Source organism: Eumetopias jubatus, unplaced genomic scaffold (genome assembly GCF_037043125.1).
Source record: "Eumetopias jubatus isolate StellerSeaLion01/CBP00866 unplaced genomic scaffold, mEumJub1_p1.0 scaffold_12, whole genome shotgun sequence".
In the NCBI taxonomy this organism is placed as follows: Eukaryota; Metazoa; Chordata; class Mammalia; order Carnivora; family Otariidae; genus Eumetopias; species Eumetopias jubatus.
Window position 1 is genome coordinate 10001 of NW_028274818.1, and position 13308 is coordinate 23308.

Consider the following 13308-nt stretch of genomic DNA (forward strand, 5'->3'; position numbering starts at 1 on the left):
GGGTGGCTGGGTGATAGACATTGGGGAGGGTATGTGCTACGGTGAGCGCTGTGAATTGTGCAAGACTGTTGAATCACAGATCTGTACTTCTGAAACAAATAACGCAACATATTTTAAGAAAAAAGAAAAAGAAGAAGATAACAGGAGAGGAAGAAAAGGGGAGTATGTCAGAGGGGGAGACGAACCATGAGAGATGATGGACTCTGGAAAACAAACTGAGGGTTCTAGAGGGGAGGGGGGTAGGGGGATGGGTTAGCCTGGTGATGGGTATTGAGGAGGGCACGTTCTGCATGGAGCAGTGGGTGTTATGAACAAACAATGAATCATGGAACACTGCACCAAAAACTAATGATGTAATATATGGTGATTAACATAACAATAAAAAAATTAAAAAAAAAAAAGAAAAGGGAGTCCCAGACATAGAAATGTTTTCCAAAGCCCATCTAGCAAGTGTGGAGAAGCTAGGACTAGAATCCAGCTCTCAGCCCCTCACTCAGCAGTGAGCTCTCACCCAGGATCCTGCAGGCTGAAGGACACAGAGCCTGGGGAAGGTCCACCAGTGTGCCTGTGTTACAGCCCCATTATAATACCTGGTTTGATACCGACAACTTAGAAGGGACAAACTTCCCTGAGGGACGACAACAGGAAGGCTGCAGAGGAGGGGGATTTGGCCCACTCTTGGTCCTGGGCACTGGGAAGAAAGACATGCTTACATGGTTGCTTAATTGTTTTAACCACAGCTCAGGAAATCATACCCTTTTCTTTCAATGGCAGCCTCCAGAATCACTGTCTGGAACCAGAAGAATGGCCCCAAATCATGCCCTAGCAGGAGGCTCTGAGATTCCCCAAGGAGAAGACCCCACTACCCACCACCCTACAGCCCAACCTCTGGCCTCGGTTGGCAGTGAGGAGGATAGGTGGTGTTGGGGCAGCGACTGATGGAGCCAGAAAGAGCCTGCCTGTGTCAGGACTTCCACAGCTCAGCCCTAGCCTCTCCTGAGCTGGGGCTAGCCTGGGACCATGGGGCCACTGCGGTCTTCCGATTCAACATGCGATCCACAGGTGCAGACTCCCATCTGTTTCAAAGCCTGTCCAGCTGCTCGCTCCCACCAGCTGCTGGTCCTGTTCTCCACCTCCCCCATTTTACTTAAATCCTGACTCGACACTCTACGGTCACACACAAGGGCTCTACAGAAAGTCACGGGGCAACAGACCAGTGTTCATCGTCATGCTTACTCATTTCTTCATTTATTTGTGCACTCCTGCATTTATTCATCCAACAAATGTTCATCCAGCGCCTACATAGCCAGGCCCTTGCTTTGACCTAGGACGGCAGAAGTGACTCACGCAGTGTCCCTGCCTTGAGGAGCCAAGCAGAGCAGAGGAGGCAAGCCAGATACAGGAAAGGTCGGACAGAGCAAGAGCTTAAGGGACAGCACCCATCGTTAAGCCCTCCACACATGCTTCCTGGGTCAAGGCGTAGCAAGGCTGCCATGCCTGGACATGATCCTTCAGCAAATGTGAGGTCTCCCATCTGCCAAACCCTGGACTGTGTGCTCAGGAGGGTAGGAACATGAAGAACTTCCCTTGCGGATCTACAGACAGTTGTCAGACACAGGCTGAACATGTACACGACCTAGGAGAGGAAGCGTTGGGAGCCGGAAGTGGTGCAGGAGCAATCTGGGGGAAGAATAGTTGTTTCCAATCAGAAAGAACAGGGCAGGCTCGTGGATGAGGTGGCATTTGACCTGAGCCACAAGGGGTCCGTAGGACTGCACCCTGTCATGGGTGAAGGGAACTCGGTGAGAGCACCAAAGACAAAGGCCTGGGGTGCACGGGGCAGGTGGGCCTCCTGTGACCCCAGGGGAGGAGCTGGAGGGGGACAGGAGGGGAGGCTGACGGGGCAGGGCAGGTGCTTCTAGGGAGCTTTGTGTGCTGTGCTAAGCAGCTCAGCTTTCTGCCCCGGGCAGAAAGGGAGGTTTGTAGCCAGGGAGGGACAGGTCTTGCCCAACGAGAAGCTACATAAAAATACTTGTCTTCTACGTTGTAAGTTCCTAAAGGCACGGTTCTAGAGACACATTCACCCTGAGGATCACTCAGATCGCAAGAGGGAGGTGTGAGCGGAATCGCCCTTAACCAAGAACCAGGATGTGTGGGCCCAGTTCCTGCTATGTCACCACGCAGGCCCCTCTCGGGCATCAGTTCCTTTATCTGCAATACAAGGGGGTGGAGCACTTCCAACAACCCTCCTAACCCCAACTCACACCCTGTGAGTCCAAGAACCCCGTGCCAACACCTCAACCTCCAAGGAGTGCTTATCACAGAGCCAGGCAGACATAGGAAGGCTCAGCCAGCCTTGTTGGGCTGCACGCATGGGGGAGGCAGAGCCAGCAGCCACTGACTGACCCAACCTCAACGGGAGCAGGGGGAGAGTGAGGGCTGCCAGGGGAGAGGCAGCTGGCTTGCTCAGGTAGGGCAGGGGGTTGGGGTGGAAAGGAAGTGAGCTACCCAGCCAGCTCCCTCCCAAACCAGCTCCAGGCCCAGGGCTGGGCATTTCACAAAAAGGCCAAAAGAGCTTTGTGAACATTTCCTGTCCCGCCCCAGCCCCTTTCCTGGCACTGATAGTCCAGCTCAGGGTTACCACACTGCTCACCTGTGAAGCAATCTTCCCACGAGAGCTGAGTATCTGGCCAGAAGCTGCCTATAAATGTTGGACACGCACGGCGCTGTCAAATCCCTCTGTGTGGCTCCTTGACTTGGGTAAGTGAGCTCTCAGCTTCCCCCACACACATCCCGACTCCTTCTTCACCTCCCTGCCACGACAGGCCTCCTCCAAGACCTCCTCCTGGAACCCTTCCTCGACTGACCCACCCACTTGAAAATTCCCTCACACTTTCTGGGATCATATTCTGCTGGAGCCTCTTGTGCTCAAATGCCTTGCTCTTCTTTTCCTTCTGTGTTTCCCCTGTTGTTCCTACGTGCAGCTTGTGGGAGGTGTCAGCGGAGCTCAGCAGCCTCTTCTTCTAAACACCCAAACCCTCGCTGGTCCACTCCTCAGACAGAGTGCAGGAAGATGGCGGACCAGATGTCACAGCTGGAATGCAGCATCGAGACCATCATCAACATCTTCCACCAGTACTCTGTGCGGCTGCAGCACCCGGACAAACTCAACCAGAAAGAACTGAAACAGCTCGTGATAAAGGAGCTGCCAAACTTCCTCAAGGTAGGCAGAGGCCCCTGGCAGGCCTGGCGCAACCAGGGGCAGTCCGGCCTAAGGCTGGGGCATGGGGGTGCACTCTGCAGTGGCCAAGGAGGAAATTCCAACTCCTTCAGCCCAACCTCCAGAGGCACCGGGCACCGTGTCACTGGAGTTGCTCCAAGTTAGAGAGCAGACTGACGGGTGGTGTATGCTGTGTGCGGGACCCCTGTCCTGGGCAGGAGTGCGTACTGACAAACAGGGACCCGCCGTTGGGACACACAGCAAAGATGTTGGCCAACAGGGAGCACAGATAAATCCAATGCCCGTTAGTGCCCCAAAGGACACAAAGAGAGAGTGCTGGGGCAGATTTGGGCTGGGTGGGGACAGCTGTCCACTGGTTGGGTGGACAAGGAGGTGACTTTTTGAGCTGACACTTGAATTGGGGAGGGAAGCAACTGAGGATGACCCACGGCAGAAGCGGAGAGGACACTGACCCTCAGCTAGGTCTCAGAGTGCAAAGGCTGAGGGGCTCCCTAACCCTAAGGGTCCAGAGTAGGAAATACATGCACCGGATGTACAAAAGCACCCTGTCGAGCAGTGGCGTGCACACAACACTCAGTAACATAATTAGCTTATTTCCCTGATCTGCAAATGACCAGGCAGTTCTAGGGGGAAGAAAAAAAGAGGAGGATTGGTTCCACCCGCTCTTTCAGTTTTCTTTACAAGTTTGGGGACTTTGGGGAAACAGAAGCCTGGACTAAGAAGAGTGAGGTGCCTGAGTCCCAGCCTCAGTTCCATTCCTGGGGCAGGGGGCAGCCCTCTCCGAAGCCCCACGCAGCTCAGGAGGCGACACAGGGGGGATGCTGACAGCTCTCCACTGGTGCAGACACTGGGAAGCAGGGTGCTGGATCAGGACAGGCTGCAGAGGGTACAGCCAAGAGCTGGTGGGGAGAGGTTCTCCTGGGTGTGACTCCTACACCTGCCCCGCCACCCACCTCCCTTGTCCAGCAGGGGGAGCGGAGACCCTGCCAAGCAGACGCTCCACGGTGACTCTGCCCAGGGACAGGAGGAAAAGTGCAGAAGAGAAGGCTGTGGCGAGGCGCTGCAGGGGTGGGAAGGGCCTGGGGCTGATCGGGGCACCCACCGTGTCTGGGGAGGGGACTCCGCCGAGCCTCCCCAGCCAGTGGGTGGGGCCAACTGTAGCCCGCACCCTCCCCCTCCTGTCCTCCCCCCAGCACACTTCATCACACCCTTTGGGGTCGATGGGGAACATACCTTGCTCTCTAGCACAAGACACCAACCACCTTGTTCTCCTCAGATAAGTCCCCCTCCGTAGCTTGGAATGAGTGTCGCCAATGAGCACCCTAGAGAGGGAAGGGAGAGGTGGGAGAAGGGGAGGGAGCGGGACAGACAGGTGGAAGGGCTGGGACAAGCCCGGGCTCATGGCCACTCTCCAGCTCCCAAGCCTTGTCAATCTGCGCGAACTAGGTCCCCTTTCCTGAGACAGTTTCCTCAAGGAAGATACCCAAGTCTACCTGTTAAGCTTGTTATACACACCAAATGAGGCGACATTTCTGTACACACTAATTATGTGACCTCAAGCAAGTCACTTGATCTCAGTTCCTCTCTTGTAAAATGGAGAGAATCGTGGTGGTCAGGTTATGTCCAGAATAAATCAGCAAGCGTCCAGCACATGTCCAGCATCTGCTAGACTGTGGGCATCAGTCAATGGTCATTTTTAATTTTTTAACTGAGGCCTAGGAGCCAGGTTTCCCTGTGCCTTTGCCTGGGGTCATTGGCTGAACTCCCTGTCCCCAGCGCTGGCCACACCCAGCCCTAACTGCCCTGTTGCCCCCACCCACAGAAGCAGAAGAAGAATGACAATGCCATAAACAAAATCATGGAGGACCTGGACACAAATGGAGACAAGGAGCTGGACTTCGAGGAGTTCTCCATCCTAGTGGGTAGGCTGACGTTCGCCTCCCACGAGGAGATGCACAAGACCGCCCCTGAAGGAGAAGGCCACAGCCACGGGCCAGGCTTTGGGGAAGGTGGCCAGGGCCACTGCCATGGCCACGGTGGCCACGGCCATGGCCACGGTGGCCACGGCCATGGCCACAGCCACTAATCGGGAGGCCAGGATACCCTGCCCCTGCCCAACTAGGGCTACAGAGAAGCCAAACTGCCTTAGCTGGGGGATTGGGGAATGGGGGGCAAAATAAAGTCTTCCTCCAAGCCAGCACTCTGCGTGCTTCTTCCACAACCCCCTTCCCAACCTGTCCTTCCGAGGGCCTGGGTGGTACATGGCCCTGCCCCTTAACTGCTCAACCCCTTCATCTGGTAATAACAAAATGAGAAGCCACAGTAATGTGGGTCTGTTTTAAGCCCCCTGGACTCACTTCCCTAACCATTTCCTCACCTCTGACCTCAGGCCCCACTACTCAGGTCCCACTCACCTCAGTCTAGCTCAGGACTTCCCTGTACTGTCAAATTGGCCCTCATCACCACAGAAAGCAAAAGGTCCTCTCGACATGCAGGCCACCCCCCACCCAGCCCTGACCCCCACCTTCACCCAGTGCAGTCTACCATCTTCCACAACCATCTGTTGTCTCCTAAGAGACCTCATTCTTCTGGAAGTTACCCAGAGGTGCACCTAGATGGGCTGTGTCTAACAAAGGATACTGGATTGGGTGTGTTTGCCCATAAATTGAGTTCTGAATCCATGGGAGCAAATCGGTGTCTCTTCACAGACCTAGCATCCTCATCATGGATGGGCACTGGGGCAGGTGCAGACACAGACGACAGTGGGGGAGTCTGACCCATGCCCACCCAGTGCCAGCAGGATGGAGAGAGAGAAGAGCCCTACCTGCTGGATGGAAGAATGAGTTCCAATCATGTCCCTGCAGCTATAAAGCTCAACCCCTACCATGAGGAGGTTGGACTTCAGGTCCAGAGATCCCTGCACAAATGAAGAAAGTGAGACAGAACGGAGAAGGAACCAGTCCAAGGCCATAAAGTGGTGGAGATGCTCAAAGTAGTGCAGAGGGGCATATGGGTGGCTCTGTCGGTTAAGTATCTGCCTTCAGCTCAGGTCATGATCCCGGAGTCCTGGGATCGATCCCCGAGTCAGGATCCCTGCTCAGCGGAGAGCCCGCTTCCCCTTCTGCCTCTGCCCCTCCACCTGTTCGTGCTTGCTCTCTCTCTCTCTCTCTCTCTCTCTCTCTCTCTCTCGCTCAGAAAGAAAGAGCTCAAGTGGGTGGGGCGACAGGCAGAAGGAAAGGGAGAAGCAGTCCCAGGACCCTGGGATCATGACCTGAGCCGAAGGCAGACCCTTAACCGACTGAGCCACCCAAGCACCCCAATAAATGAAATCTTTAAAAAATAATAGTTCAGAGACAAAAGGACCTCAAATCCCATCTTCTCCATGGGCTGGCTGTCCCGGCTCCTTCCCCACTGCTGAGCAGGAAGAAGGAGAAGGTCAGGTTTCCACTGCCCCACACTGGCTGGCTGTAGCTGGGTCCCAGGCTGTCTGCAGGCGGACTGTGCAGGCCTCTACTCTAAGCGTCCAGGGGCCTCTGCTGTGGGTACAGGGATTTGATGGCTCCCACTTGAGGGCATAAGGGTGAGGGTGTTTCCAGGAACTGCTGCAGGCTGTGTGAGCTTGGGGAGCAGAGTTTAGAAGCCCCCAGTCCCTTCCCTGCCTGACTTAGGGAGCTGACAGCTGGGGACACTCACCTTCTGATAGACCTTCTCCCTGATCTTCATGACCGGGGAGGAGCCACCTTATGGATGCAGCTTCGTAGGAGAAAGAGAACCAGTCTGGGAGTTGGGAGCCCTGGGGATGCCCCGGGGTAGGGCAGGCACCCCCACCCCCCTGCCCATCCTCCCTTTTCACAATGTGCCATAAATATGTTTGTGGCTCTGCCTCCCCATTAGACTGTGAACTCCATGGGGGCCAAGTCTGCGGCATCTGCTTACCCCTGCTTTATCCCCAGCACGCAGAGAGGCGGCTGATACCTGCAGCTTCTCAACAGATACTGACTGTACAGATGTTCTAAAGTTTCCCACATGCTCCCCTCTCATGGGTGGTGTGGAGAAAAGAGGGATTAGAACTGGTAGATGGAAGGCTTCTGGATATCATGAGTCTCAAACTGGAAGGTAGAGGGCAGCAAGGTGATGGGAACCTGAAGACCCACCCCCCACCCTCCCGCCCTCCTGCCTTAGTCAGGCATACCAGCCTTTATCTGTTGCACACTAGAAGCTTATTTAAACCCAACCGGCCCCACCCCCATGCTTGATTGACGCTCTCCAACGTCCCCAGCAGCTGGTGGCCTAGCCTGAACTCCTGGAAAGAGAGTTTCCTAATGCGGCACTGACACTTGGAAGGTTCTTCATCACACCAAGCCAGAATTTGTCCCCTTGTGCCTGCTGGGTATGAACCCTAGTTTCCCTCCCACATCTTTGGGGACACAGAGTAAATCTAACCCCTTCCAACCATGCAGCCACCCATCCACTTCTTCAGAGCATTTTCCCTAAATGATATCCAGGCTTTCTCCGGCCTCCTCACCTTTGCACCAGGAATGCTCTCACCACCCTGGGGTCTCCAGCAAGTCTCTTAGGGCCTGTAAAGGCCCAGAGCCTCTGCCACTGTCATCCTGACAATGTCCCTGACCACCATCTTCTGCAAACATGTAGGGGCTTACCCCTCCAGGCCCGTGGAACTCTCTGATACTTCAACCATTGCACTTCTAATACAGACTTGGAAGCCCTTATCAAGTCTGATGATGGCCCTGAAGGCAGAAATTATGACTCATTTGCCTCAAATCCCCAGGTGCCAGAATGAAGCACTACAGCTGAGCAAGTGAAAATAGGGTGGTCCTAGGGTCCTGGGGAGCCGGAGGGGTTGCCCAAGAGGGCAGAGCAGCTGAGGGACAAGATGGCAGGGGACAGAGCTTCATAGATGCCAAGAGTTCTCCCTTTTGCCTTCTCTCTGCTAGCTCAGTCTGGGAGTAGGACATAGTTCTAGACTCCAGGGGAAGGTCTGACAGTAAGCCACTTTTACAGAGCCCTGTGGGATTTTAGGAGAACTGGTGAAGGTGATTTAGCCTCCTCCATCACATTAGCCCCTTCCATTCAAAAAAAAAAAAAAAAAAATTGGTTCTGTAAATCATCCTAAAAGTTGTATGGAACCACAAAAGACCTTGAATACCCAAAGTCATCTTGAGAAAGAAGAACAAAGCTGCAGGCATCACAGTCCCAGATTGTAGACTATACCACAAAGCTGTAGTAATCCAAACAGTACAGTACTGGCACAAAAATAGACACATAGATCCATGAAACAGACTAGAGATCCCCAAAATAAACCCACGATTATATGGTCAATTAATCGTCAACAAAAGAGGCAAGAATATACAACGGGGAAAGGACAACCTCTTCAATAGATGGTGCTGGGAAAACTGGACAGCTGTATGCAGAGGAATGAAACTGGACCACTGTACACAGAAATAAACACGAAATGGATTAAAGACCTAAATGTGAAACCCAAAACCATAAAATTCCTAAAACATAGGCAGTAAACTCTTGGACGTCAGCCTTAGCAATATTTTTCTGGATATATCTCCCCAGGCAAAGGAAACAAAAGCAAAGATAAAACTATTGGGACAACATCAAACTAAGAACGTTTTGCACAGTGAAGGAAACAGTCAGCAAGACACACGCAACCTACTGAATGGTAGAAGATATTTGCAAATGGCATATCTGATGCAGATTAATATCCAAAATATATTAAATAACTCATACAACTCAACACCCAAAAAACAAGTGAATTTTTAAATGGGCCAAGAACCTGAATAGACATTTCTCCAAAGAAGACATCCAGATGGCCACCAGACACATGAAAACATGCTCAGCATCACTCGGCATCAGGGAAATGCAAATCAAAACCACAGTGAGAGATCACCTCACCCCTGTCAGAATGACTAAATTAAAAAGGAGAAGAAACAACAAGTGTTGGTGAGGATGTGGAGAAAAAGGAACCCTCGTGCACTGTTGGTACGAATGTAAATTGGTACAGCCACTGTGGAAAACAGTGTGGAGGTTCCTCACAAATTAGAAATAGAATCACCATGATTCCATTTCTAGGTATTTACCTGAAGAATACAAAAACAGTTATTCAAAAAGATATACACACCCCTATATTTATTGCCACATTATTTACAATAGACACGGTATAGAAACGACCTAAATGTCCATCCATAGATGAACGGATGAGGAAGATGTGGTGTGCATACACAACGGAATATCACTCAGCCACAAAACAGAATGAAATCTTCCCATGTGTAACAAGGATGGATCTAGAGGGTATTATGCTAGGTGAAATAAGTCAGACAGAGAAAGACAAATAGCATATGATTTCACATACACGTAGAATCTGGCCAGATACTTCACAATGCTCCGAACGTGCTGGAGGGGGAGGGGGGGGCACAGTGCTGATAAAGAAGGCCTATGTCATGAAGAAGCCCAGGCCTGCAGGGCAAACAACACAGCTCCTCAAATGCTTTTAATGTGGAAAATGAAAGGCTGGAGAAGGTAAAGTGTGGTGGGACTTTGAGGGAGGAATGTGACCTTTGAGCAGAGACTGGAAGGGCAAATATTAAGACCCATGTCACAATTGCAGGCATCCTCGGATAAACATGCAGGAGCTCAGAATGAGGCCTGAAAGTGGGCAGGTGTGGGGTCTGATCAGGAACGAGGAGGCTGGGGGTGGGAGAGGCAGAGGTGAGCATGCCAGCGTCTAGGCCTGGAGCTTGCACTCTCCACAGGAGAACGGAGGGCAGGAGCAGTGGGGGTTTTAGGGAGGGATGTGAATTACTCTCTCTATCTGTGGTTTATGGGATGGATTTGGGGTGAGAATGAGCCGGCGGGCCTGGGCCAGTGAGGAGGCTGCTGGATAGTCTGGTGGGAGCTAAGAGAGCCCAAGATGGCACTTCTCAGAGAAGACAAGTCCAGCCAGGATCTGCACATACGCAGGGCCCATCTCAGCCAGACAAGCCTGCCCCCCACACCCTACAGGATAAGGAGGGTGATTCTGTACTGTTTCCCAAGACCTCAACAGGAAGAAAGGACTCCGCTTTCACCACCCTGGTGAGGCAATTTTACACAACCCTGACACAAACCCTGCTCTGAGGAAAACTCCAGAATCCAACCTCCACGCCCACCCGTGCCCTCCCCAAAGTTGCTGTAGAAAGCCCTGTGTCATGGATTTTGACATTCCAATTACCAAAGTAACAGCAGAGCTGAAACAGATGGTTGCTCAAGTCCTGTTGCCTCTTGGGGCTTGGGCCTGGAACAGTCCCTCTACCCCAGGACCCCAGTTGGCTCCATGGCCTGATTGGGCCCCAAACCCTGTCTCAAAGATCCCCTCACACACACAAGACACAGGGAACATGAGCACCTGGGAGGACCAGCTGGCCTCTTCCTGGGAGCACCCCCATGTTTTCCCATTTTCGCCCATGTACCCAGAATTGTCATGTGCAGATCAGAGAGACAGGGGACTGTTGCCAGGGCCTAAGGGAGCAGCATGGGGTCCAGCTCCAGTCCACCCCTCCTCTCCTCCTCCCACCTCCCCCCGCCCCTACTCCAGGCTGCACACTCCTCCCTCCATCAGTCTGCATTCTCTCTCTGAGTCTTCTCCTCTCTTGCTGCTTTCTGCCCTCCTGGTCTCGGGGGTGAGTTACAGTGCAGCAAGGAGCTGGGGTGCTTCCAGGAAGGGCAATGCCTTTGAGAAGTAGCTCAGGGTCATATCTAGCCAGGGATGACTCCCCCAAAGCAGAACATGTGCAGCTTTGGAAGCAACTGTTAATAGTGGGGGATGAGGGTCTTGAGCCTGGAAAAAAGAAGCAAGGGGGAGGTCATGACAACTGCCTTCAAACATTGCTGAGGTCGGGAGAGAGGAGTCCACTCCGTCGCAAGACCTCCAAAACCCGCTGTGATGGGGCCCCCATCCTCCCCACCACCACCACCACAAGCATCTCATTGCTTTTTTGGACCAGCAGCTCATGCTGTCAGTTAGAAAACACTAACTCGATTCCACTAAACCAACAGGCAGGGCCTCCCTGGGGAAGCAGTGATGGAAATGAGGCCAGATAGCAAGTCTTGGAAAATTTCTGGTGGGTTTTAATCAGGTAAGTGACGGAGTATGATTTGTGTTTGGAGGCCACCAGACTGCTGTGTGGAGGAGGGTCGGGGTCCAGAGTAGAAGTGTGGGGAGCAGCTAGGAGGCTGTGGCACTGAGCCCAGTCTTCATATCGAATACAGAATTAGGTCCCTGCCCTCCAGGAGCCCTCAGCCCAATGGGGGCAACAAACACCCAAATAGATATTTTCAATATCATGGTGTGAGCCAAAGAAAAGCTAAGGTGGGCAATAACCACAGGTGTCCTGGGGGCACAGAGGAGCCACCTCCTGCCTGTTTTCTTGGCGTGGGTGGAGGCAGAAAGAGAGAGAGAAAAGACCAAGGTAAGCACCCGCAGATTAATGCCAAGGTGAGTTTTGAAAGGGCAAGAGCTGAGCTGCTGTGTGCCCAGCACTGTGTTGGCTAGTCAGAGAAATCAGAGAAGCATAGTCTAGTTTGCTTTCTTTTGACCTGATAACTTTTTATATTGGCCACATTAAAATGTTGAGCCCTAGTCATTTTTGCACTAAGCTCCTGGTAGCCATCCCATTGAATTACATCCTTTCCTGATTTCCAAAGTCCCAATATGCACGTTGGCTTGGCTTGGCTTGGCTTGGCTTGCAGCGTGCCAACGGCCGGCCTGAGATGTCTTTCTGAAGGGCAAGGTGTTGCACCCAAGACAGTGGTTTTGCTGTGCCTTATCGAATAATGACACCTTTGCCCAGAGCACTCTGTCGGACTAATCCTGATGGTCAGGCAAGCCCCAGAGTTCCATGAATCTACTGTGGATGGGAGGGTTAAAACATGTGAGGGATGTGAGGGGGTGAGCTCCTCGGCAGATGCAACAATTGGGTTGGGTCTTGGTGGGCAAGCAAGAGATCTGGATCTCAGTGATCTGGTGCCTAAAACAGAGTAGATGCCTCAAAGGGGCAAGAGGCCACCTCAGACAAAGAGGACAATAGCCCAGCAGGTGCAGAATCCAAAATGTCTGACAGTTCACAAGGAAACTGGAGAACGTTCCAGAACGGCTAGAGACCAGAACCCAGAGTGGTGTGCAGGAGGCTGATGCCAAGATGCTGCAGAGAATGGGTCCAGTCTCTCGGTGCTGCGGTTCTGACAGTCCTTTGTGTTCAACCGCTTGATCGCTCCGCACTGTTCTCCTTGCTTGCACTCTGGGGTCTGCCTTCTACAATTTCTTCTCCACAAAGGCAGCCAGAGTGATCCTTTTGAAACATAAATGAAATCATCTCGCTCCCTTGCTCTAGTCCACCCAGTGGGTCTTTAGCACACTTAAAATCCAAAGTCTGCCCCAAGGTCTGTGAACCCCTGCTCCCTGCTTCACAGAGGTGCACGCCACCTGCCCCTCCCCACCTCGGTTCCTGCATGTTGCCTTTTATGCTGTTTTTTTTTTTGAGCAGGTCAAGTGTGTGCCCACCTCAGGGCCTTGGCCTCTCTCTGCCCAGAACTCTTGGCCCAGATATCTGCAAGCTGTTCTCCTTCCTCTCTTGGATTTCTGCCCAAATGCATTCTTCCAGCATCATACTAAGCCCATGTGCCTCTCCTTTCCCTTCCACCCCAACCTTACTTCCCTCTTTAGCTTTCTTCATACCACCTATCATTGCCTACCCTTGTATCATAGGATGTGCTTTTATTTGTTTGTCTGTTTGTTTGCTATCCCTCCCCAGTAGAACACAAGCCCCAGGTGGACAGGGTTTTGTGTTTTTGGTCTCTGGCTCTCACAGATGTTCAGTCAATATTAGTTGAATGAATGAATAAAGGAGCCAAAGAGTGGACATTTAATAGTTGGTGAACAAATGGACAGACATATAAGGGGGGGTCCCAAGGCTCTACATGAGGTCTGTCAGAATCGCATGGGTGAGGTATGCTCCACTTTGGGGACCGTGGACATGGAAAGAAAGAAAGTGCACACTATTAAG

At 52.5% G+C, this 13308-nt stretch overlaps 1 protein-coding gene across 2 annotated transcripts; it reads left to right on the plus strand.

Annotated features, from left to right (window-relative positions):
- The first annotated feature begins 2609 nt into the window (after window positions 1–2609).
- Window positions 2610–5438, plus strand: S100A9 (S100 calcium binding protein A9). Of its 2 annotated transcripts, none has more exons than XM_028090142.2 (3): window positions 2610–2760; window positions 2985–3223; window positions 5064–5438. In XM_028090142.2, exons 2-3 carry the CDS (start codon window positions 3074–3076, stop codon window positions 5325–5327), a joined length of 414 nt encoding a protein of 137 aa, XP_027945943.1. In that variant the 5' UTR covers window positions 2610–2760; window positions 2985–3073; the 3' UTR covers window positions 5328–5438. The 2 variants fall into 2 exon arrangements, with proteins under 2 accessions (XP_027945943.1, XP_027945944.1); XM_028090143.2 differs by having other exon boundaries at window positions 2664–2760; window positions 3059–3223.
- Window positions 5439–13308: the final 7870 nt, after the last annotated feature.

What these genes read in the sequence shown, in the direction of transcription:
- S100A9 (XM_028090142.2), top strand. Translation starts at nt 3,074, where the DNA reads ATGGCGGACCAGATGTCACAGCTGGAATGCAGCATCGAGACCATCATC. An exon ending in AGCTGCCAAACTTCCTCAAG is followed by an intron (nt 3,224 to 5,063) that starts GTAGGCAGAGGC and finishes CCCCACCCACAG; the next exon opens with AAGCAGAAGAAGAATGACAA.